Source organism: Scyliorhinus torazame, chromosome 9 (genome assembly GCF_047496885.1).
Source record: "Scyliorhinus torazame isolate Kashiwa2021f chromosome 9, sScyTor2.1, whole genome shotgun sequence".
NCBI classification, from domain to species: Eukaryota; Metazoa; Chordata; class Chondrichthyes; order Carcharhiniformes; family Scyliorhinidae; genus Scyliorhinus; species Scyliorhinus torazame.
In genome coordinates, this window is record NC_092715.1 from 215,722,648 (window position 1) to 215,749,345 (window position 26,698).

The window sequence follows — 26,698 nt, forward strand, 5'->3', positions numbered from 1 at the left end:
TTTGGCGAAGGTGTTGGCAATACGTTTGAAACTCTGCCTACTCGGGGTGATTTTGGAGGAGCTGTTGGCGGCCATTTTTGGATTACCGGACTCGCCGGTGCTGCAGACGGGGACGAAGGCCTTCGCCTTGCTAATTGCCCATGGCGAGTTCTGCTTGGGTGGAGATCCTCAGTGCCGCCTAGGGCCTCGGTTTGGTTGAGGGACCTGATGGATATTTTGAACCTAGAGAAGATTAAATTAACCATGATGTGTTCGGTACAAGGGGTCTACTCGAGGTGGCAGCCTTTCATCTCCTTTTTCAGGTTATGTCAGCTGTCTGAGGGGGTAGCATTATCTTTGTCATTTTAATTGGGTTAAGATTTGGTTTCTTTATGGGGGGCTGAGGGGGTTGGGGCTGCATTTTGGGAATAGGATGGGATTGGGATGTTGCTGTGTTTGTTATATGACAATTGTGTTTGAATATAAAGATTTTTTAAAAAGGTTGTGCCAGGGACCTTTATCTTCCACCTGTGAGGGAGGACAGGCCCTCGGTTTAACATCTGACCCAAAAGATGACACCTCCGACAGTGCGTCACTCCCTTATTGCAGCACTAGGGAGTTAGTACAGATGTTTGTGCTCAAGCCCTTGAATGGGACTTCGGGGCAAGAGTGCTACCAACTGAGTGACAGCTTACTCAAATGAGGGGCCATTTGTTGAACATATTGGGCTGGATTCTTCTTGCCCACCCGCTGCAAAAATGCCATGGGCGATATGCGGACGATGGAGAAGCCCATTGACCTCGGGCGGATTCTCCGGTCGCAGGGCGGACGCGGCCATGAATCCCATCCATTATGCTGCCGGAAGAATGTAGCTCTGATTATACACTTGAGAGATAAACATTAGCAACTAGGGGGCAGCACGGTGGTGCAGTGGGTTAGCACTGCGGCCTCACGGCGCCAAGGTCCCAGGTTCGATCCCGGCTCTGGGTCACTATCCGTGTGGAGTTTGCACATTCTCCCCGTGTTTGCGTGGGCTTCGCCCCCACAACCCAAAAATGTGCTGGGTAGGTGGATTGGCCACGCTAAATTGCCCCTTAATTGGAAAAAATGAATTGGGTACTCTAAATTTTAAAAAAATAAACAAAATAAAACATTAGCAACTTGAGTTTGGCTAGAGCAATGTTTAAGTTGCAATGTGAGATTGCAATCAATGGAGAAACAGAGTGCTGGACTGCATGCTGAAGATTTTGGCATGAGTGAGGTGGCCAGTTAGATTAAGAATATTGTATTCTAAAAACAATACTGTACTTGAACTAACGTAGAGGAGAATCTCACAGTAATTCTACCACGAGGTTGTCTAAATCTGAAAATATTTCCTCCAGTAAGTAGCATGGAGTGAAAGGGGATGCAGTTAATTTTAAAACAGACATGATTAATTGAAGTGAGAGTTAATAAATCACTTGCATTTGAACAAAGGTAGTTTGTTAAGCTTTCAAGTACCATGAAAGGAATTATGATTTGGAAACTGAAGTTCATTGTTAATGTAATATCATATAATTTGACATAATAGTTTTCCTACTGTTGATAGGCTCTCCGATGTAAATGACCTGACCTCTGGATTTGCATTGATGTTAAAGACTCAGCTTTTTACGTATTTTTCCACTTGTTAAATGAGCACTTGTCCTTGCTGGTAAATATGGAGATGCAGCATTGATGCAAACATGCAGGTGAACAGGATCAACTTCATGTCAATGAAGAAGGACTAATAAAGAATTTCCAGTCAAGGGGAGAATTATATTTTGCATGAATGAATTATGAACTTTATTCCATGCAAATGCCTCACTGAGATTGCACGTTGCTCAGTTACAGCACAGATTTATAAAAAGGATAGCGAGGCTTAAAGGGTAAAATGAGAACCGGTTACATGAACCTCGAGAAGAGTGATCTATGTGAAGTGTTTAAAATAAGAAAGGATTCAATGGGATAGATAGCCAGAAAACATTCTTTCTGTTGAGGGAATAAAGAACAAAGGGGGCCAGAAATCAGGAAACACTGTTTCACTCGAAGGGTAGTGGAAATCCATCATCAAAATGCTTGGTCAGTTCAAATTTTTAAAACTGAGTGATTTTTTTTGTTAGATAAGACTATTAAAGAATACAGAGCAAGTGTGAATGAATAGCACAGGCTGGTCACAATCTTTTTAATGGGGGATCAAACTCAAGGGGTTGAATGATCTACTCCAGTTCCTACACACTGTGGACATTTCCTGCTCTGCCTTACATTAATTATGGGCTGCATCACTGATTGTATTAGATTTGACATTGTAAAAGAGAGACCTGTTTTCCTGTACACATTGTCCTCCAGTGAGCCTATGGAAGAAAAGTGATGGATAACGATATAAATCATGAGAGTAATTCATGGGCAGCTTGGACCTCTGTTTGATCATCGCTATGCTGAGACCTGATAAGCAAGGAGCATGCGCCTTTGCTAGATTTTGTGAGCGGAGCTTGATTAACTTGTTACAGAATTAATTTGAAGTGAAACTTTGAGGACGAGAGGAAATCTAATTTGAGATGGGAGAGCTGACTGCAGGAATGACTCTTTCGAAGTCAAGGTAAAGTCGCCATAGTCCCAGATGACCATAGGCTGCTTTCCCCTTTGAGGGGGGAGAGCTGACTGGTGGTGATTAAACCTGAGGGTCACCACACCTCAGCCGAGTGACAAGGTTGAGAAGGTGAGGCCTTCATGAATAACCTCAGCTGGTACAGGGGTTGAATCCACGCTGTTGGCCTTATTCTGCACCAAAAACCAGCTGTCCAGCCAACTGAGCTAAACTGGGCCCTGTTTATGTTTAGACACACAATTCTTAGCTGAATACCCTACTCTCCTGAAGGCATTGGCTTCCTCTGGGGCTAGAATTTTGTTGATGCTGGTCCCACCCTATGGTGTCTTGTCTGACAGCCTAATGTTTGTGTGTGAGCCTTGATAATTAGCTATTGGATTGGTGAGAGAAGAGAAAGGAAAACGTCACATCGAGCCTGACTTCCACACACACACTCACTCCAGCAAGGACTGCTGTAAAGCAACCAGGAGCGGGATCTCCAGCTTGATTTATTTTTCTCCTTCCCTAACCCAAACATTTGAGGCTAGGTGGGATCATGTAACATGGCACAGCTCTTCCAATCCTTAAAATAATATTTTGCAGACTTTTTAAACCTTCATCCATGTCTCCAGGAACATGACACTGAGTAGAGCAACCATTGTGGTTATACAAACAATCTTTTAGAAAAAACATTGTTGGTTGAATGGCCAACAATTAGATTGTGCCTTTTCATTACAGTCAACCAAATGGCAAAGACCAGAAGATGAACTGACTCATGACCTGTCAAATATAGGTACATTTTTAAAAATAAAGGCTGTAGCCAGGTGAACCTGCAAAACAAAATGTCTCTGGACTAGGAAATCTGGACTGTGGTGTGATAATGGTTGACATATTAGAGTGTCAAGGTGAGAGTTTCTTTGTTATGTATTTGTTTTTAATATGTCTGTACTTTTACATGTAACTTGGCATTGAGATATTTTTTTAAAAAGTGCTCAAAGTTCATCTCATCTAAGCAATACTGTACAGCTGCTTAAAGCAGATGTCAACACTTTTACATTGAAAGCTACTGTACAATTTAAGTGCGATTCATTTCTATGTGTGGAATGGATGGCCATCAGAAGCTTATGAGCTGCTTTGTAATTCAAACATTCCACAGTTGTTCAGCTTTTATATGATCTGCATCATATGCAAACATTTAAAAAAAGCTGTTTTGCAGTTTAGGTTTGAGTCTCATGCTCCAGTGGAGCGGCATGTAGCACAGTCATTAGCACTGTTGCTTCACAGCGCCTGGGTCCCACGTTCGATTCCCGCTTGCGTCACTGTCTGTGTGGAGTCTGCATGTTCTCCCTGTGTCTGTGTGAGTTTCCTCCGGGTGCTGCGGTTTCCTCCCACAAGTCCCTAAAGATGTGCTGTTAGTGAATTGAACATTCTGAATTCTGCCTCTGTGTACCTGAATAGGTGCCGGAATGTGGCGACTAGGGGATTTTCACAGTAACCTCATTGCAGTGTTAATGTAAGCCTACTTGTGACAATAATAAAGACTATTATTATGTACTATAGTACCACATAGTGCAGAAGGAGGCCAATCAGCTCACAGAGCCGTGCTGGCTCTTTGCAAGAGAAATCCAAATCTAATCTCCCCCCTGTACTTTCCTAATAGTCCTGTATCTTCCTCTGCTTTCTTAGCTTTTCTTAAAGGATGCCACAGTCTCTGAATTATCTCCATTACTACATCTGTTGATTCCATTTTCTTCTACATAATCATTGCCAGAGAAACATTAACACTGGCTTCTTTTCCTGTTCCTGCACCGTTACCTCTGGTGTACCCAAGGATCTATCCCTGGACACCCTCCTATTTCTTATCTAGATGCTGCCCTCCAGCGAGGTCATCCAACAATATAGCATCAGTTTGTACCTCTCAACCACCTCTTTCGATTTCTCCACCATCACTAAATTGTCAGACTGCTTTTCCAACACCCACTACTGGATGAGGAGCAATTCGGTCTAACTAAATATTGGGAAGATTTTGTCTTTGCAGCCTGCCATGAATTGAGTTCCCTAGCCAGTGAATCCATCTCTCTCCCTGGTAACTGTCTTGAGGACATTCGCACCCTTGGTATCATATTTGATCCTGGGAAGAACCTTCGACCACACATCCGTGCCATTGCTATGACTGCCTATTTCCACCTCTATAATATTGCCCGAATCTACCCTTGCCTCAGCTCCTCTGCTGCTGAATCCATTACCCATGTCTTTGGTGGCTCCAGCTTTCACTATTGCAATGCATACCAGTCTGAAACCCCCCCTCCTCCACCATGCTCTGAGTTAATGAGATGTCATTGAAAACTCTGCTGCTTGTGTTCTCTTGCACTAAATCCCATTCACCAGTCATCCCTGTGCTTGCTGATCTACATTGGCTCCTGGTTAAGCAACACGCTGATTTATAAACTTCTCATCCTTGTTTTCAAATTCTTCCGTGGCCTTGCCCCATCAATACCTATCTTTGTACATTTGTCCGGCCCCGAATCGCTCTGAGATATCTGAGTTTCTCTAATTCTGGCCTCTCGAGTGTCCCCTATTTTTAACCATTCCATCAATGGTGGTGTCTTCATCAGATAATTCCGTTAGTTCTGGAATACCCTGTCTAAACCTCTCCACCTCTCTTCCCTCCAAGTTCTTTGATCTAATGTCCGTTTATGTGGCTTAATATCCATTCTTTTCCATTATGCTCCTGTTACATGCCTTTGGGATGTTTTATTACATTCAAAGTGCTACATAAATACAAGCAGTTGGGCGGCATGTGGCACAGTGTTTAGCACTGGGACTGTGGCGCTGAGGACCTGGGTTCAAATCCCGGCCCTGGGTCACTGTCCATGTGGAGTTTGCACATTCTCCCCATGTCTGCCTGGGTTTCACCCCCACAATCAAAAGATGTGCAGGTTACGTGGATTGGCCACGCTAAATTGCCCCTTAATTGGAAAAAAAATAATTGGGTACTCTAAATTTATAAACAAAATAAATAAGTTGTTGAAGTGAGTAGTTGAGGAAAGACCATTACTGCTTTTAAGGAAATCAGGCTCTGTTTCCATTAGGGGAGGTGGCGGCGTGGTGGTATTGTCACTGGACTAGAAAACGGAAACCAAGGGTGATGCTCTGGGGACCCGGGTTCAAATCCCACCACTGCAGATGGTGAAATTTGAATTCAGTAAAAATCTGGAATTGAAAGTCTAAAAATGTCCATGAAACCATTGCCGATTGTTGTAAAATAATCTCTCGGGCACGAGCCTCCTCTCTCAGGCACGTGCCCGGTCTCTCGGGCACGGGCCCACCTCTCTCTCTCGTGTACGCGTCCCAACTCTCTCCCTCGTGCATGCGTCCCATTCTCTCGAAACTAGCTTGTTAACCCTACTAAAAAGAGACGTAGGCAGGAAATTTAGAAGGCACTGAAATACAAACAAGAACCTTGGAAGAATATTCATCTTAACTGTTTTAACCCTTCCTGCCACTGACAACGGGAGGGTATCCCATCTCTTCAAGTCCGCCTTCATCTCCCCCTTCAACTTATATAACGAGGCTCAGTCATGAGGCACCCGTATTCCCAGATATCGAAAACAAGTCCTGGCCAGTGAAACGGATCAGCTCCCAAGTTCACCTGAAAAACATTGCCCGCATTCAATCTATATCCTGAGAAAAATACAAACTTTCTTAGCGCCTCCATTATCTTCCCCACGTTGGAGAGAGGATCCGTGCTCCTCCACCTTCCGGATCGTCAAGCCCTGTACATCCAGCCGTTGTTCCACCCTGTCCAGAGCTGCACGAATGGGCTGTCACCTTTGCCAGATTATCCATAACCTCATGTCTCTATTTCCTGAATTCCTCCACCAGGAAGTCCACCAGCCTCTCAGTTGCACAGTGAGGCCAATGATGACACGGAGAACTCCGCCATTTTCCCTTCTCGGGTAACACAAGGGCCCCCTCTAAGCCAGACGAGGACCCTTTATTCAACTTATTCCTCGTGTTATAACCTCCAGGCATCCCATGCTGAAGGAGAAACCCAAACTTTGCAACTACACCACTTTTCCCACTTGAACAGCACCCGTTAAATGGGCAAAATGGGCCAAAAACCTAATCCCCAAGCAGGAGCCACCTTATGGGTGACCATCCACTTCATGGCCGCCACAGGAAGTCTGTTATGTTTATCTTTAATAATATGGCTATGATTGTAATAATATGCGGGGTATTATTCCCTGTTTTCCCTGTAATCTCCCTGCCCCCCCTCCACATCTGGCTTTCCTTGCTTCTCCCAGTTCTAGTTTCCCGCTGTTAGCCGCTTCTTCACGACACTTCCTGCCCCAGTCGGTGTGAGCCCATGTTCGGTGCCTCTGGCCTGACACACATCTACAAACACATATACCCCAACACACATTCACTATCTCTCACATCCGCTAACTCATATTCACTAACACACACACACTGACCAAGGCTCTGCTCACTCCCGCCAGAGCTCGGCCACCATATTCCACCTCATTCACCACTCACTCGTGCACACTTTCTCTCTCTCACGCACACACAGCTTTTGATGTTCCTTTCGGCAGTCTTGAAATTCCAGGCTGTGCAGCTGATGACTACCAGTCTGCTCCCGCTCGCAACACTGACCCCAGGCTATCAACAGCCACAGCGATTCATCAGACTACGTTGATTATTTCTTAAACCGTGGGAGGCTCTATCAGCAAGGGCAGACATCGATGATGAAACTCAGCCTTGCCTCCACTGTGCCCTTGTGGTTGTCAGTTTTCTGAGGAGAAGAGAATTTAATGACAAAGACTTCAAACCCGGCCCAAGATCATGGTCTCCAGGGCTTCATGTGTGTGGTGGTATGCATTAGGGGTATTACGGTACCCTGTGATGCCGAGAGGCTATTGGTGGATAGACGCCGGGTCCCGATTGGATCAGCCGCCAACTGGCTCCACCCAGTAGGGAGGAGTATAAGAGTCCGGGTTCTCCCAGCAGCCGCATTCTGTAACTGTGCTGCTGGGGAACAAGTCTGCGTAATAAAGCCATCGATTGACTCCTTCTCATCTCGCCTCGTGAGTGATTGATTGTGCTACAATTTATTACGCAGACTTTAAAGAACATGGAGCTCCGAATCACTCCGGAGTGTCTGCGAATCAGCCCCCATGAGGCAAACTCAGCGGCCACTTTTAAACACTAGTTAGCGTGTTTTGAAGGATACCTCCGAACGGCCACCTGCGTACCTACAGAAGACCAGAAAATGCTGGTCCTGTATTCCAGGGTGAGCACGGAAATCTACACTCTCATAGAGGACGCGGACGATTACCAGGCGGCGCTCGCCATGCTGAGAGGACTCTATGTTCGGTCCGTCAACCAGGTTTACGCACGCCACCAGCTCGCGACGAGACGGCAAATCCCCGGCGAATCGCTGGACGAATTCTACAGTGCGCTGATAATACTGGGGAGAAATTGCAAATGCCCACCGGTTCCGGCTAATGATCATACGGAGCTACTGATTCGGGATGCTTTCGTGGCAGGTATGATTTCGTCCCAAATTCGCCAGCGATTGCTGGAAAGAGACTCACTAGGCCTCAAGGAGGCATGGGCCCTCGCGGCCTCGTTAGATGTGTCATCGCAGAACGCTCGTGCCTATGCCCCCGACCATGCGGCAGCTCCTTGGGCACCGTGGACCCCCGCCGTGAACGAACCCCCGGCACCCCCCACTTCCCCGCAGGCCCGTACTGCCAGAGCGCCAGATCACCCGGGTGGGCCCAGTCGCTACTTTTGTGGGCAAGCGAAACACCCCCGACTGCGCTGCCCAGCCCGCTCAGCCCTCTGTAAAGGGTGCAGCAAAAAGGGGCACTTTGTAGCAGTGTGCCATGCCCGGGGGGTCGCCGCAATCTCCGGGGGAGAACCAGGTCCTCAACCTCAACCTCCCCAACGATCCATGTGTGGACACCGGGCGCCGCCATCTTGGGTCTCCGACTCCATGCGGGAGGGATGGGCGCCGCCATTTTGTGCTCCTCCGGCCACGTGCGATCAATGGGCGGCGCCATCTTGTCCACACCCCCCCCCCCCCCCCCCCGACCGTGTGCGACCCGTGGATGCCGCCATCTTGGATGACGGCTAAGGACCCCGGGATGGACGGCCCCACGGGGCCTGAGGAAAACGCCCCGATGCAGAAACAGCGACTGGCTTCGGTGACCTTGGACCAGTCGCGGCCCCGAACGCTCCAAACGGCAACAACGACGGTATTCATAAACGGGTACGAGACGCCTTGCCTGATCGATTCTGGGAGCACGGAGAGTTTTATACATCCCGATACGGTAAGACGCTGTTCCCTTCCGATCCACCCGAGTAATCAAAAGATTTTCCTGGCAGCAGGATCCCATTCTGTAGAGACCAAAGGGTTCTGCATCGCGAACCTCACGGTGCAGGGGAGGGAGTTCAAGAACTATCGGCTTTACGTCCTTCCCCACCTCTGCGCTGCCACACTCCTGGGGTTGGATTTCCAGTGCAACCTCCAGAGTTTAATGTTTCAATTTGGCGGCCCTATACCCCCACTCACTATCTGCGGCCTCGCGACCCTCTAGGTCGACCCGCCTTCCCTGTTTACGAACCTCACCCCGGATTGCAAACCCGTCGCCACTAGGAGCAGATGGTACAGCACCCAGGACCGAACCTTTATCCGGTAAGAATTCCAACAGCTGCTGAGGGAAGGCATAATCCAGGCCAGCAATAGTCCCTGGAGAGCTCAGGTGGTAGTTGTAAAGACCGGGGAGAAGCAGAGGATGGTCATAGACTATAGCCAGACCATCAACAGGCACGCGCAGCTGGATGCGTACCCTCTTCCCCGCATATCCGACATGGTCAATCGGATTGCACAGCACAAGGTCTTTTCCACGGTGGACCTTAAGTCCGTCTATCACCAGCTCCCCATCCGCCCGAGCGACCGCAAATACACTGCTTTTGAAGCAGATGGGCGGCTCTATCACTTTTTAAGGGTTCCATTCGGCGTCACTAATGGGGTCTCGGTCTTCTAACGGGAGATGGACCGAATGGTTGACCGGCACGGTTTGCGGGCCACGTTTCCGTATCTCGATAACGTCACCATCTGCGGCCACGACCAGCAGGACCACGACGCCAACCTCCGAAAATTCCTCCAGACCGCAAACGCCCTGAATCTCACATACAACAGGGAGAAATGCGTGTTTAGCACCGACCGTCTAGCCATCCTCGGCTACGTAGTGCGAAATGGAGTTATAGGCCCAGACCCGGAACGCATGCGCCCCCTTATGGAGTTCCCCCTCCCTCACTGCTCCAAGGCCCTGAAACGCTGCCTGGGCTTTTTCTCTTATTATGCCCAGTGGGCCCCCAACTACGCGGACAAGGCCTGTCCGCTAATTCAGTCCACTGTCTTTCCCCTGTCGACAGAGGCCCACCAGGCTGTCAGCCGCATCAAAGTGGATATCGCAAAGGCCACGATGCACGCCATCGACGAGTCCCTCCCCTTCCAAGTCGAGAGCGACACGTCCGACGTAGCTCTGGCGGCCACCCTCAACCAAGCGGGCACACCTGTGGCCTTTCACTCACGCACCCTCCACGCCTCTGAAATCCGCCATTCCTCAGTGGAAAAGGAGGCCCAGGCCATAGTGGAAGCTGTGCGACATTGGAGGCATTACCTGGCCGGCAGGAGATTCACTCTCCTCACTGACCAACGGTCGGTAGCCTTCAAGTTCGATAATGTACAGCGGGGCAAGATCAAGAACGACAAGATTTGCGATGGAGGATCGAACTCTCCACCTATAACTATGAGATCTTGTATCGTCCCGGGAAGCTAAACGAGCCTCCTGATGCCCTATCCCGCGGCACATGTGCCAACGCACAAGTGGACCGCCTCCGAGCCCTCCATGAGGACCTCTGCCACCCGGGGGTCACTCGGTTCTATCACTTCGTGAAGACCCGCAACTTGCCCTACTCTTTCGAGGAGGTCAGAACAGCCACCAGGAACTGCCAAATCTGCTCAGAGTGCAAGCCGCACTTCTACAGGCCAGATAAAGCGCACCTGATAAAGGCTTCCCATCCCTTTGAACGCCTCAGTCTGGACTCCACCGACCGCACCACGTACTTCCTGAACGTGGTTGACGAGTACTCCTGTTTCCCATTCGCCATCCCCTGCCCCGACATGACCGCGGCCACGGTCATTAAAGCGCTCTGCACCATCTTTACACTGTTCGGTTTCCCCGCCTACATACATAGCGATAGGGGGTCCGCCTTCATGAGCGAACAAACTGCGTCAATTCCTGCTCAGCAAGGGCATTGCCTCGAGCAGGACAACCAGTTACAACCCCCGGGGGAACGGACAGGTAGAGAGGGAGAACGGAACGGTCTGGAAGACTGACCTACTGGCCCTATGCTCCCCCTGAACAATGATTCAAGAAAGGTGTTTATCCATTTAAACACAAATGATTTATCTCCACTCAAATATCCTCTCATCCTTCCTCATCTAACTCCTATCACCATAACCTGTAATTCCCTTCTCCCTCATATGCTTAACTCTCCTCCCCTTAAATGAATCTTTACCATTTTCCTCAACCACTCACTGTGACAGTGCGTTTCACATTCATAGAATATACAGAGTAATGGGCCATTCAGCCCAACCTGTCTATGTTGGCATTTATGTACCACTTGAGCTATCTGCTATCCTTCCTCGTCCAGATCTATTATCATTAACCCTTTATCCCCTTCTCCCTCATCTCTGTGTAGCTTCCCCTTAAATGCATCCATACAACTTCAAGCAAGTTTCTATTCTCACCACCTCTTATGGGTAAAGATGTTTCTTCTGAATTCCCTATTCGATTTCTTGGCGACCATCTTATATTGACGGATGCTAATTTTGCTTTCCCCTACAAGTGGAAATGCTTTCTTTGTCTACTCTGGGAAAACCTTTCATAATTTTAAAGACCCCTTTAACAAGAGAAGCCAGACCCAGCCTATACATCTTTACTTAATGGATATAACCTGGAAGTTCTGGTGTCATCTATGCAAATCATTTTGTACCCTCTCTTAGTGCCTCTATATCCTTTCTATAATATGGCAACTAATTCTGTTCACAGCATTTCAACTATGGCCAAACCAAGGTTCTTTACACATTTAGCAATATTCCTTTTACTTTTCTGTTCTATCCCTCTTGAAATGAACATTGTTCTTGGCTTCCGTTTCTTTCTGGCCTTATTAATCTGCATTGCTACTTGTAGTGATTTGTGTACTTGCACTCTCAAATATCCCTTTGCTCTTCTACCCACTGAGATTTTTGTTTTCTAAGTAACATGTGATCTCATTTTCTTACCAAAATGTAATACTTCCCATTTACCTGTATTGAAATTAATCCCCAATTTAATGCTCATTCTGCAAGTTTATTAATGTCACATTTGTAATTTGTTACATCCTTCCTCAGAATTTGAGAAAGTAGATGGGACCAAAATACATCATACAAAAGGTGGCACCTCAGAATGTGCAGTACCTCAGCACGGTACTGGACTGAGTTTCGTCTTGGGTGCTGAAATCTCTGAAGTGAGATTTGTAGTTGTAACATTTTTGGTCAGAACTGAGAGTGCTATTGCTGAGTTATGGCTGCTCCTAGTCTTTGCCAATGTTATCTGAGCACGTGAATGAAGTTGCATGGACTAATGATCGGAGTTATTATTTTTCTCCCTTCCTCCCAATCCTTGAAGACTTCCCTGGCCTCTTCCTGTAGAAATAGGAACTGAGCTTGGACATAGATTAAATTGGAATCGACTTCTATGTTCTGGCATGGACACAAAACAACCTGAACCAGAACTTTTGTTTAAAATAACAGGCATAAAATGATTTCAAGGTTCTTTGTCACCATTTGCTTCTGTTACCTGCTACTGCTCTGATTTTAAAACAAGACTAGCAAATTACTAATCATTGTTCTGTGGCTGACCCAAGGAAAGTCAGGCCAAAGTGAATTTCCGAGTACATTTGTGATAGTGCAAGTATAGGCGAAAGAAAGATCTTGCATTTATTCTGTCCTTTTCACAATCTCAGAACCTCCGATCGTGCTTTACAGTCAATTAAAGACATTTTTGAAAAGTAGTCTCTGTTGTAGGAAAGTTGGCGACTAATTTGCAGAGAGCAAGATTGCGCAAATTGCATTGTAATACTGACCAGATAGCAATCTTTGTTTTAGTGGTTTTGGTTAAAGTATTAAATTGTGGTCAGGATACCGGGGAGAATTCTTCAGTTTCGAATACAGTCATATGTTCCCTTGCTTCCACCCAAGACGGCAGACAAGGTCTTCTCTTAACATCTCAAAGGTATGGGTATCTGCAGCTTATAAGATTCAAAGAGGTGGGCATGTGCAGCTGCTGGTGTTGACTGTGAACATGAATGATGATGCCCAAATATGGTGGGTAGGATATAGATTTTGGTCTTGGTAATTTTAAAAACATAAAGACACCCTAATTACTAGCTCATGATGACCCAATTCTTAAATGTTTGTGCTGCACTGAGCATAGCCCTGGTGAAAGTCAATACCATTTCCCTACAGTTATTCAGTTGATGAGCGTGGAGGTGTCCAAAATCAATGATTGTTATATTTAACAAGTTAGAAATTTGAAACTGTACAGTTTTCAGGCAGTAAAAATGGTTGTCTGTCTGGCAGTGTTGGCGTAGCAACATGGTAGGATGCAGGTTTGTTCTGGTTTCCTAGATGACAGGGCTGTTTGATCTGGTTGTGCATTTCTCTCTGGGAAGCAAGGGAATGGGGAGGTGAGTGAACAATCCTGGATTGTTATTATTCATCCCGCTGGTTGCAACAGAATACTATTGAAAACTTGAGAGCTGTCAGGTGGTTGCTTTAGAAGAGAAACGGTACATGGGGAGGGGGGAGAGAATAGGTGTAAGAAGGAGTGAAGAAGGGAAATGAGTTGAAATGTAAACCATCTCTGAATGAGTCGTGACTGGTTGTAATCTAGTCTTGGAATTCACGTAACATTCACAGCCACTTATACTCAATTTGGATTACTTTCTGATTTGTGCTGAAAGCTTTGTGTTAATCAGCTGCAACAGTGACGGGCAACCTCGGCTAGTTAGTGGGCAGCATGAGTGTCCTTCTTTCATCCCAATGGCCCGCAAGATTGAAATTGGGCTTGTTCACGAACTATAACCCCTTGAATAATATTAAATACGTTTAATTCATGCTGAATATTCCGAATTAAGAAAATGCTTAACCATTTATATATTAATAGACTATCATCAACTTCAAATGGTAAAAACAAAATAAATATTTACACTTTGGACGTAGAGGGAGCTCACGGCTCTCTCAGTCAATGTTGTATGTAATCAGCAGGCACCTCACTTCACTGCCCTTGTTTAATGTGCGTATCACTTCAGTCATACCGGTGGGGAAAAAACTACGTGGATGGACATCAACAGAATGTGGCCACCCTGCATGTGGATAACGGGCAACAAAATGTCTTGTGGGCCGCACTCAGAACACACATGGCCCCTGGGCCACAGGTTGCCTACCACTGAGCTACAGTGTTTATAAGCTGACTGTTAACTTCCAAAAATGGCTGGGTTAAGGAACATCAAAGGTAAAATGCAAAATAATCTGTAACAGGAACAGAACTCCCATCAAACCTGCTCACTTCCAGTTTTAATGGAGGTGGGAGGAGGGTCAGACGAGCAACATGCTTGCAGGAAGTGGTTGGTCATTTAAATATTATTATGAGACTGTGGACTTGATTTTAGTGGTGATTCTACAAAAGTGGCCAGGGTTCCTGGGTGTCAGGAAACACGGCAACCTAAAGGAGGAGGAAAAGACGGAATCAATGAAGTAACAGCACTACATGTGGGTCAGAAGGAACAGGATAGTTTTCTCCAGGCCCAACAAGCTCCCCTATGCACCTCCCCGACTGCGATCTACCTGCCTACCCACACCTCCACAGATCACACCCGAAACCCACAAATAAAGTTGCTATAGTCCCAAATGACCATAGGCTGCTTTCCCCTTTGAGGGGAGAGTTGACTGGTGGTAATTTAACCTGAGGGTCACCACACCCTCAGGTGAGGGGCAAGGTTGAGAAGGTGGGCCTTCATGAATAACCTCAGCTGGCACGCTGTTGGCCTTGCTCTGTATCACGAACCAGCTGTCCAGCCAACTGAGCTAAACCGGCTCCAAAGACCGGTTTCCTGACCTCCAATGGTGTTCCTGCCCGCACAGAGCTTGCCTCTAGGCTAAAATACAGGTTTTGTCACGGGTATCAAATAACATCTGCAGATATCAGCTGAGCTGTGCAATTTGACCATTGCTGTTTCCTATGATAATTTAGCCATTAACAAAACTTATTAATATGTTTCACTACTGTTAGGAGTAAAATGTGACTAAGATAGTACACTCATTTTCGGATTCAAATGATTCTTTGAAATTAATTGTTCAATTGACGTGCTTGGCCTTGATATGAAGTTATGGCCTTTTAAAAGCCTTGGGCCTTTGTTAGTGCCTAAAAAGGTCTATAATGTCCACTGTATTTTGTTGCTAAGTTCTCACTCTAGAAATGTATTTCTGATTTAACAGGTGGATTTGCCTTTGTTTATGAAGCACAAGATCTTGGTAGTGGAAGAGATTATGCTTTAAAGGTGAGTCATACTTTGAAACTATTTTCAACCACGGTCTTGCAGGCATTTCCCGTCTTTGTACTGGGACAGAGGTGTTTGCATCACTTCTGCAGTCGTTGCCTAGGGTGAAGCGCAGTTCATTTTTATGTTTTTTTACCACATGGGCAACATCCAACACCTAGGCTACTTAGTGGAGGAGAGTTTCTAGATGAAATAAATTGCACCTTCAGATGGGCAATGTTTAAAACTGTTTTGTTTTGTGGTAGACTCTGCGCTACACATATCAGGAAGATCTCAGGTGGTGTTGGTCTTTGCATGCATGTCGTGGTTAGCTAAGGATAGGATTGGTGTTTGAATGTCAGATCTTAATGGACAACTCAATGCGAATGTGATGCCACCGTTGAGTGTGAATAAAATTGTGTTTGCTACTCAGCATGATCAAGTATTTATTTTAGAGGAGACTTGGAAAACTACATAAAGTATATACAATTTTCACCACAGAAATAGGCCATTTAGGCCAACTGGTCCTTGTCGGCATTTATGCTCTATTATTGCCTCCTCTCTTTCACCCCCCCCCCCCCATTCTTCTGCATCTAACTTTATCGGCATAACCCTCTATTTCCTCCTCCTTCATATGCTTATCTAGCTTCCCCTTTAGAACATCTGTAATATTTGTCTCAACTGCTCCCTATGTTTGCATATTCCACATTCTCACCACTTGAGTAAATAGTTGCTTCGGAATTCAGTAATTGATTTCTTGGTGACAATATTATATAGATGGCCCCTTGTTTTGTTCTTCCTCACACGTTGAAACACCCTCTCTGTCTATCATAGAACATAGAATTCCTACAGTGCAGAAGGAGACCATTTGGCCCATCGCGTAAGCACCAACCCTCTGAAAGAGCACCCTACCTCAGCACACTCCTCCGTCCTAACTTTGTAACTCCACCTAACCTGAATATCTTTGGAAACTAAGGGGCAATTTAACATGGCCAATCCACCTAACCTGCACATCTTTGAATTGTGAGGAAACGGAGTACCTGGAGGCAACCCACACAGACAGGGAGAGAATGTGCAAACTCCACACAGACAGTCACCCAAGGCCGGAATTGGACCCGGCTCCCTGGCGCTGTGAGGCAGCAGTGCTAACCACTGTGCCATCGTGCCACCCCCTATCAATACACTTTGTAATTTTAAAGATCTCTATTAGGTGACCTCTCAGCCTTCTGTTTTCAAGAGGAAAGAGCCAAGGTCTGTTCATGCTTTCCTGATGGTATATAATTGGAAGTTCTGGTATCATCTTTGTATAAGACCATCAATGTACACAGTACTTTAAGTGTGGTCCAACCAAGGTTTGATACAACAAAACTGTACTACCTTTCAATCCTGTACCTTTAGAAATAATCCGGAAGGTCTTATTGCCTTGCATTGCAATTTTACTGATTTGTGTATTTGTACTCCCTTTGCATCTCTATCGAATTTAGATTCCTATTTTCCAAGTAATATGTGACTTCCTTATTTTTCTTACCAAAATAAAATGTCTGACATTTACTATGTTTAAATTTACTGCCCATTCCGACAAGACAGGGTTGTCCCGTCTCCCCACTGCTGTTTGCGCTGGCGATTGCTCTGAGGGCCTGAAGGGGCTGGTCCGGGGGGTTGGGGGGGGGGGGGGGGGGGTTGGAACACAGTCTCGTATGCGGATGATTTGCTGCTGTATGTCTCTGACCCAATGGAGGGGATGAGGGAAATTATGGGAATCCTTGGGGGAATTCGGACGGTTTTCAGGTTACAAGCTTAATATGGGGAAAAGCGAGTTGTTTGTGGTGCAGGCGAGGGGTCAGGGGAGGCAATTGGGGGAACTACCGTTCAGAGTGGTGGTGGACAGTTTTAGATACTTGGGTATTCAGGTGGCGAGGAATTGGGATAGGCTACACGAATTGAACCTGGCCCGGTTGGTGGACCAGATGAAGGAGGATTTCCGGAGATGGGACGCGCTCCCGCTGTCTCTGGCGGGTAGGGTGCAGTCGTTATAAATGACGGTCCTCCCGAGGTTTCTCTTCGTTTTCCAGTGCCTCCCCATTTTCATCCCGCGTTCCTTTTTCAACCGGGTTAATAAGATTATTGCGGGCTTTGTGTGGGGAGCAAGCCCCGTGGGTGAAGAGGGCAATGCTGGAATGGAACTGGGGAGATGGTGGGCTGGCGCTGCCGAATTTCAGTAATTACTACTGGGCGGCAAACATAAATGGTGAGTTGGTGGCTGGTGGGTGGGTGGGTGTGTGCGCAAAGAGGCAGTCTCGTGTAAGGGAACAAGTTTAGGGGCACTGGTGATGGCGCCCCTGACGTTCCAGCCGGCGCGTTACTCTACCAGTCCGGTGGTGGTGGTGGTGGCTACCCTGAGAATCTGGGGGCAGTGGAGGAGACATGTGGGGGCAGAGGGGGCTTCGGTGTGGTCCCAAATCTGCGATAACCATAGGTTTGCCCCGGGGAAGATGGATGGGGGTTCCATATTTGGCGGAGAGCGGGAATAGAGAGGATGGGGAACTTGTTCATAGAAGGAAGCTTCCCGAGTATGAGGGCGCTGGAGGAGAAGTTTGCGTTGGCTGGAGGGAAGGATCTCCGGTATTTACAGGTGCGGGACTTTTGCGGAGGCAGGTGCCAACCTTCCCACTCCCATTAAGGGGGATTCAGGATAGGGTGGTTTCTAGAGGATGGATAGGGGAGGGGAGCGTCTCGGATATATATAAAAAGCTTATGGGGTCGGAGGAGACGCAGACCGAGGAGCTGAAGCTTAAGTGGGAGGAGGAGCTGGGGGGAGAGATGGAGGAGAGTCTGTGGGCGGACGCGCTAGGAAGGGTCAATGCCACCGCAACGTGTGCCAGGCTCAGCCTGATCCAGTTTAAGGTTGTTCACCGGGCTCCCATGACGGTGGCTCGGATGAGTAGATTCTTTGGGGTGGAGGACAGATGTGCGAAGTGTGGGGGGGGGGGGGGGGGGGGGGGTCAGTGAACCATGTCCACATGTTTTGGGCATGTCTAAAACTGAGGGGATTTTGGCAGGGGTTTGCCGACACCATGTCAAGACTAGGGAGGTTATGCTGCAATTGTATAAGGTGTTGGTGAGGCCACATCTGGAGTATTGTGTTCAGTTTTGGTCTCCTTACCTGAGAAAGGACATATTGGCACTGGAGGGAGTGCAGAGGAGATTCACTAGGTTGATCCTAGAGTTGAGGGGATTAGATTATGACGAGAGGTTGAGTAGACTGGGACTGTACTCATTGGAGTTTAGAAGGATGCGGGGGGATCTTATTGAAACATAAAATTATGAAGGGAATAGATAGGATAGATGCGGGCAGGTTGTTTCCACTGGTCGGGGAAAGCAAAACTAGGGGTCATAGCCTCAAAATAAGGAGAAGTAGATATAGGACCGAGTTTAGGAGGAACTTCTTCACCCAAAGGGTTGTGAATCTCTGGAATTCCTTGCCCAGTGAAGCAGTTGAGGCTCCTTCTTTAAACGTTTTTAAGAAAAAATAGATACCTTTCTAAAGAATAAAGGGATTCAGGGATATGGTGTACGGGCCGGAGAGTGGAGCTGAGTCCACAAAGATCAGCCATGATCTCATTAAATGGCGGAGCAGGCTCGAGGGGCCAGATGGCCTCCTCCTGCTCCTAGTTCTTATGTTATATTCTTATGTCCACGTTATTAAATACGAGGGTGGCAATGAGTCCGGAGGTGGCGATTTTTGGGGTATCACAGGATCCGGGAATCCAGGAGGAGAAAGAGGCAGATGTTCTGGCCTTTACTTCCCTGGTAGCCCGGAGGCGCATATTGCTGGCCTGGAGGGACTCAAAGCCCCCGAAATCGGAGACCTGGCTTCCGAAATCGGAGACCTGGCTTTCAGACATGGCAGGCTTCCTCGGTCTGGAAAAAATTAAGTTCGCCATGAGAGGGTCTCTGTTAGGGTTCGCCCGGAGGTGGCAACCATTCGTCAACTTCCTCGCAGAAAATTAAACGTCAGGAGAGGGGGGGGGGGTTAGGTTAGTGTAGCATAGGGGGGTAAGTAATGGCCGGACATGTGGGAGAGTGTGGCTGAATTTGCACTATGTATATACTTTTTTTTTTCTTGTTATTTATATTGTGGATTTTGTTGTTGTTAAACTGCCAAAGAAAATACCTCAATAAAACGTTTATTGAAAAAAAAATTTACTGCCCATTCCGCGAGTTCATTAATGTTGTGAATGTTGGTGCGGTCTTCCCGCCCAATTTGACCATCGTTTTCAATTTGGTGTTAGCTGTAAATTTAGATGAAAGTTCACCGACTTGAACCATTAACTCTGTTTCTCTCCACAGATAATGCCTGGCCTGCTGAGTATTTCCCACATTTTTTTGTTTTCATTTCTGTAAATTTAGAAATTGTGTTTTAGACTCCAAAATCTGAATGAATATAATTTGTGTACAATAGAACAGGGATCCCAGCACCAATCCCTCTGGGGCCCAACTTTCCATCTTCTGGCAGTCTGAATAGCTCTTCTTTACCCTAATCTCTGCTTTCTGTCCATTCTGCTGCTTGCCCCTTGACTACACGTGCTTTGACCATTATTAGTCTGCGACATGGTTCCTTATCAAAGGTCTTTTGGAAATCTTGATAAGATTACAATTATGGCATCATCCTTGTGTACTGTGTCTGCTAGCCCTTTTGAAACCCAGCCACTCAAAGCAGGAGCTCAAACCCCATGTGTTGCTCAAATAGTTTCTGGCAAGTTATTTTCCTTTCTCCTCTTAGTTTTTGCAAACTGTCTCTGCTGCTTTGGATGAATGATGTCTTTATGTCATCACTAAATTGAACCCATATAGACTCTGTAGTTTCTGTTGATCATGGGCCCAATCATTGCTGATGTTGGCATGCACGTTGTGCGGTTTGGGGTAGTGAAAAGAGAAATGGATCAGCCAGTTTCATTAATATTGAAGCAAATTATGAGTACGCTCGTGGCTCAGTGGGGGAATGCACCACTTAATGCAGTATTCAGCTACCTTGCACTGCAGGGAGTTATACAAACCAGAAATCTCTGTGTTTTGACCTTTTTCCTATGATCAAATAGCTGATTTCTGCTGGGATGAAGGAACCTGTCATAATATACACCAGTATATCATGGTGCAGACACACACTGATGGACACACAGTGGGACCAATCAACATACACAACACCGCAGCCAATCACCAGTGAGAGCACACGCACTATAAAGACAGGGGACATCCGAGTTCCCGCTCATTCGAATAGCAGCTAGCTAGGAGTACAGAGCTCATTGCCTGCAACACAGACATTCACCATGTGCTAAGTGCATCAACTGGTTAGGACAAGGCAAAGGTCTTTAGTTAAAGCTGGTATCGTATTTACCCACAGTTCAAGTATGTTTAAATAGTTAACCTTTTAATAAAATAGTGTTGCACTACTTCAAGTGTTGGTGACCTGTATGAGATCCAGAACACCCAACACATCATGATACCAGGAATGGTCGCATACTAGCACTTCTTAGACCTATCTGCAAATGATCTGCCTTCCGCCAGCATTCCGTCATCCTGCAACATGGACAATATTAGCCCGCCGCTGCCGCTCCGCATCGCCGGCAACATCGGGGCCAACTGGAAGATTTTCAAACAGCGCTTCCAGCTCTTCCTCGAAGCCATGGACAGGGAGGGCCCTCAGACACCAGAAAGATTGCTCTTCTCCTCTCCACGGCCGGGGACCATGCCATCCATATTTTCAACTCTCTCACCTTTGCAGATGACGACAAGACGAAGTTCAAGACGGTTCTCAAATTTGACAGCGTAGAGATGAATGAAAGTTTCCAACGCTACGTGTTCCAGCAGCGTTTGCAGGGTAAGGACGAACCTTTCAAATCCTTTTTAACACACCTCCGCATCCTTGCGCAATCTTGCAGCTACGGGCCCACCTCCGACTCCATGATATGCGACCAGATCGTTTTCGGTGTTCAGTCGGAACCCCTACGTCAGCAGCTCCTCAAAGTAAAGCAACTCACCCTAGCGACCGCCATCGAGACCTGTGTCCTACATGAAAATGCCACCAGTCGGTACTCCCATAGACAAGCGGCTGCAAGGTCCCCACGAGGCGGAACGGGTCCAAGTGATTGAACACCTCCAGGGCCTCAGCCTGGATGAGGGCGGCCATTTTGTGCGCTTTTCACGGACTCCCGCGCTTGTACGCACCAAACGAGGGGACGGCGACCTGGAGGAACATAATGCGCAGGACCACACAGCGCATGCACGATGGCGCAGTGAAAATGCTGACGTCACGACGTGCGGCAACTGTGGCTCCGCTCATTTAAAGCGGCAATGCCCCGCAAAATCTCGACAATGCCTACGATGTGGAAGACTTGGCCACTATGCTGCCTGCTGTCGAGCAGCTCAGCCTTCCAATTCATATCGCTTCAGCCAGCCTCACAGGAATGTTCGGGCAATTCAACCCACGGTCACCGAGTCCGATTCCGACCTCCCACACAGCAGTGACACCGAGGACCCGAAGGCGCCTTTTCGAGTCGGTGTCATAACGAAAAACAGGCTGTTCCCGAAGCAAAGACACCAGCCGCTGTCGGTATACAGCATCGATCCAGACGATGAGTGGTGTGCCACCCTGATGGTCAACCGGTCCCAAATACGATTCTGCCTGGACACTGGTGCCTCCGCCAATCTCATGGCGTGGTCTGCTTTCCAAAGTCTTCGTGTCAAACCAACCATTCTCCCATCGGCCTGCCAGCTTTTGTATTACAATGGCAACATCGTTCCTGCTACCGGCTCATGCCAACTCGAAGTGACGCACAAGTCACGAAAAGCCATCCTTCCTTTCGAGAGCGTGCAAATTACTAAACCTCATTCAAAGAGTTCACTCTCTCTCTCCTGATGATACGTCTGCCTTCCAGGGTGCTGACTTCAGGGTGCAACTCAACACCATCATCGACCAGCATCGCGACATCTTCGAAGGCATGAGCAAGCTCCCATATACTTAGAAGATCATACTCAAACAGAACGCCACGCCTGTGGTGCATGCACCTCGCAGAGTCCCAGCACCCCTCAAGGACCGCCTCAAGCAGCAGCTGCAGGACCTCCAAGACCAAGGAGTGATCTCCAGAGTTACGGAGCCAACCGACGGGGTCAGTTCCATGGTGTGCGTAAAGACGCCTTCCGGCGTGCTCAGAATCTGCATTGATCCAAAGGATCTGAATCGCAACATAATGAGGGAGCATTACCAAATCCCCAAGCGCGAAGAGATCACATGCGAGATGGCTCAGGCCAAGCTCTTCACCAAACTTGACGCCTCGAAAGGATTCTGGCAAATTCAACTAGACAGATCCAGCAGGAAACTGTGTACCTTCAACACCCCTTTTGGCAGATATTGTTACAACAGGATGCCGTTTGGGATCATATCGGCGTCAGAGGTATTCCACAGGATCATGGAACAAATGATGGAAGGCATTGAAGGTGTTCGTGTCTATGTTGACGACATAATCATTTGGTCCAAGAGCATATCAGACGCCTCCAGCACGTGTTCAAACGCATACGGGAGCAGGGCCTATGCCTCAACAGAGCCAAATGCTCCTTCGGCCAGACGGAACTCAAGTTCCTAGAGGACCACATCTCCCAGCTGGATGTGCGGCTGGATGCGGACAAGGTGGCTGCCATCACAGCCATGAAAAAGCCAGAGGACAAGAAGGCGGTCCTCCGATTTCTGGGCATGGTCAACTTCCTAGGGAAGTTCATCCCTAACCTCGCCTCTCATACCACAGCTCTCAGGAACCTGGTCAGGAAGACGACAGACTTCCAATGGCTTCCTGCCCACGAGAGCGAATGGACAGAACTTAAAACCAAACTTACCACGGCCCCGATATTGACTTTTTTTGATCCAGCGAAAGAGACACAAATTTTGACCGATGCCAGCCAATCTGGCATTGGGGCAGTGCTCCTGCAACACGATGAGGTCTCATCATGGGCCCCCGTTGCATATGCGTCACCAGCCATGACCCCCACGGAACAGCGCTACGCGCAGATAGAAAAGGAGTGCCTGGGCCTGTTGACCGGTGTCGTCAAATTTCAATATTATGTGTACGGCCTTCCCCAATTCACCGTCGAGACCGACCATCGCCCGCTAGTCAATATAATGCAAAAAGACTTGAACGACATGACGCCTCGCCCCCAGTGCATTCTGCTCAAACTCCGGCGATACGACTTCCAGCTCGTATTCACCCCGGGCAAAGACCTGATCATAGCCGACGCTCTGTCCAGGGCAGTCAACACCCCGTGTGCCCCAGCAGGATTCGTGTGCCAGGTTAACGTCCATGTGGCCTTCGTGGCCTCCAATGTACCAGCCACGGATCCCCCCCCCCCCCCCCCAAAGTTGCTGCTGCCATTGACCAATGTCTATCGTTCTGCCGGGAAGTCTAAGAACGGTTGTCACCGCCTAAAGAACCCTTGTATCGACCCTCCCAAGCCAAATTTCACCCTCTCCAATTTCATGAACCCCGCCATATCTTTGATCCAGGATTCCACGCTTGGGGGCCTTGCATCCTTCCACTGAAGAAGAATCCTTCGCCGGGCTACCAGGGACGCAAAGGCCAGAATAGCAGCCTCTTTCGCTTCCTGCACTCCCGGCTCCTCTGCCACCCCAAATATTGCGAGCCCCCAGCCCGATTTGACCCTGGATCCTACCACCCTCGACACCATCCTCGCTACGCCCTTCAGAACATATGGGTGTGATTTGCTGGGCTCCCTGAGCACCTAACACGCCTGTCCTCACCCCAAAAAACCCGGCTCATCCTTGTCCCGGTCATGTGTGCCCTGTGCAGCACCTTAAACTGTATGAGGCTGAGCCTCGCGCACGATGAGGAAGAGAGTTCACCTTCCCCAGGGCATCTGCCCACGTCCCTTGCTCAATCTCCTCTCCCAACTCCTCCTCCCACTTACCTTTCACCTCCACCACCGAGGCCTCCTCCTCCACCTGCATCACCTGGTAAGTTTCCGAGATCTTCCCCGCTCCCACCTACCCCCCCGAGAGCACCCTGTCCTGTACTGTGTGTGGCAGAAGCCGCGGGAATTTCACCACCTGCCGCCTGGCAAACGCCCTTACCTGTAAGTACCTGAAGGTGTTCCCCGGGGGGGAGCCCATACTTCTCCAGCTCACCCAGGCTCGCGAACTTCCCGTCCAGAAACAGGTTCCCCAACCCTCGCATCCCTGCCCTGTGCCACCCCGAAAACCCTCCATCTGTTCTCCCTGGGACGAACCGGTGGTTCCCCCGTATTGGGGTCCACACCGAGGCCCCACCTTCCCCCCTGTGCCGCCTCCACAGCCCCCAGAATTTGAGGGCAGCCGCCACCACCGGGCTCGTGGTATACCTCCTTGGAGGGAACGGCAGCGGCGCTGTTGCCAGCGCCCCCAGACTTGTACCCACACAAGACGCCATCTCCAGCCTCTACCATGCAGCCCCCTCCCCCTCCATCACCCACTTGTGCACCATCGTCGCATTGGCGGCCCAGTAGTACCCACAGAGGTTGGGCAGCGCTAGCCCCCCCTATCTGTACTCCGCTCCAGGAACACCCTTCTCACCCTCGGAGTCCCTCGCGCCTACACAAACCCCATTATACTCCTGTTGACCCGCCTAAAGAAGGTCTTCGGAATAAACACGGGGAGGCACTGGATCAGGAACAAAAACTGGAACAGGAACAAAAACCTTGGGATCACCGTCATTTTGACTGACTGCACCCTACCCGCCAAGGACAGCGGCAACGCATCCCACCTCTTGAACTCCTCCTCCATTTGCTCCACCAGTTTTGTGAAATTAAGCCTATGCAGGGCACCCCCCCCCCAGCTCCTGGCCACCTGGACCCCCAAACACCTGGTCCCCTGGGTGAACCACAAAAAGCTTGCTCTTCCCCATGTTGAGCTTGTACCTGGAAAAATCCCCAAATTCCCTAAGGATCCTCATTACCTCCAGCATTCCCCCCACCGGGTCCGCCACATATAGCAGCAAGTCGTCCGCATAGAGCGACACCCTATGCTCCTCCCCACCCGGCACCAACCCCCTCCAGTTCCTCGACTCACTCAGTGCCATAGCCAGGGATTCAATCGCCAGTGCGAAGAGCAGGGGGGACAGGGGACACCCCTGCCTCGTCCCTCGGTGCAACCGAAGGTACTCTGACCTCCTCCTGTTTGTGGTCACGCTTGCCATCGGGACCTCATACAACAGCCTAACCCACCTGTCAAATCCCTCCCCAAACCCAAACCTCTTCTGCACCTCCCACAGGGACCCCCACACTACCCTATCGAAGGCTTTGTCAGCGTCCATCGCCACCACTATCTCTGCCACCCCCTCCCTCGCCGGCATCGTGATAACGTTCAAAAGCCTCCGCACGTTTGCGTTCAACTGCCTCCCCTTCACGAACCCCGTCTGGTCTTCGTGGATGATCTGCGGCGCACAATCCTCGATCCTCGTGGCTAAGACCTTCGCCAGCACCTTGGCATCTACATTTAGCAACGAAATCGGTCTGTAAGACCCATACTGCAGGGGACCCTTGTCCCGCTTCAGCATCAAGGAGATCAGTGCCTGGGACATCGTCGGGGGCAAGGCCCCCCATTCCCTTGCCTCATTGAAGGTCCTTACTAGCAATGGGTCCAACAGGTCCATATATTTTTGATAGAATTCGACTGGGAAACGGTCCGGCCCCGGTGCCTTCCCCGCTTGCATGCTTCCTATCCCTTTGGTCAGCTCCTCCAGCCCAATTGGGGCCCCCAATCCTGCCACCAGTCCCTCCTCCACCTTTGGAAACCTCAATTGGTCCAGGAAGCGGCCCATCCCTCCCTCCCGTGAGGGCTCGGATCGGTACAATTCCTCATAAAGGTCCCTGAAGACCCTATTGATGCCAACCCCACTCCACACCACACTCCCTCCCCTGTCCTTAACTCCCCCGATCTCCCTAGCTGCATCCCGCTTCCGAAGTTGATGCGCCAGCATCCGGCTTGCCTTTTCCCCAGACTTGTAAATCGCCCCCTGGGCCTTCCTCCGCTGCACCTCCGCCTTCTTGGTGGTCACCAGGTCGAATTCGGCCTGGAGGCTGCGCCTCTTCCTCAACAATCCTTCCTCGGGCACCACCGCATACCTCCTGTCTACCCTCACCATGTCCCCCACCAGCCTCTCCCTCTCCCCCCGCTCCCTCCTCTCCTTGTGGGCCCTAATGGAGATCAGCTCTCCCCTAACCACCGCCTTCAGCGCCTCCCATACCATCACCACTCGGACCTCCCCGTTATCGTTGGCCTCCAGGTACTTCTCTACACTTCCTCGGACCTGCTCACTCACCTCCTCGTCCGCCAACAGCCCCACCTCCAAGTGCCACAACGGCGCTAGTCCCTCTCCTCCCCCAGCTCTAAGTCCACCCAATGCGGGGCGTGGTCCGAAA

The 26,698-nt window shown here is 48.9% G+C and overlaps 1 protein-coding gene across 2 annotated transcripts in view; it reads left to right on the plus strand.

Moving 5' to 3' along the window:
• Positions 1–26,698, plus strand: part of gak (cyclin G associated kinase) — a 215,773-nt gene that overhangs the window by 9,341 nt on the left and 179,734 nt on the right. For both annotated transcript variants that reach the window (XM_072517104.1, XM_072517103.1), the window contains exon 2: positions 15,198–15,259. In XM_072517104.1, coding sequence (XP_072373205.1) covers positions 15,198–15,259 — 62 coding nt within the window. The remainder of the gene's footprint in view (positions 1–15,197; positions 15,260–26,698) is intronic.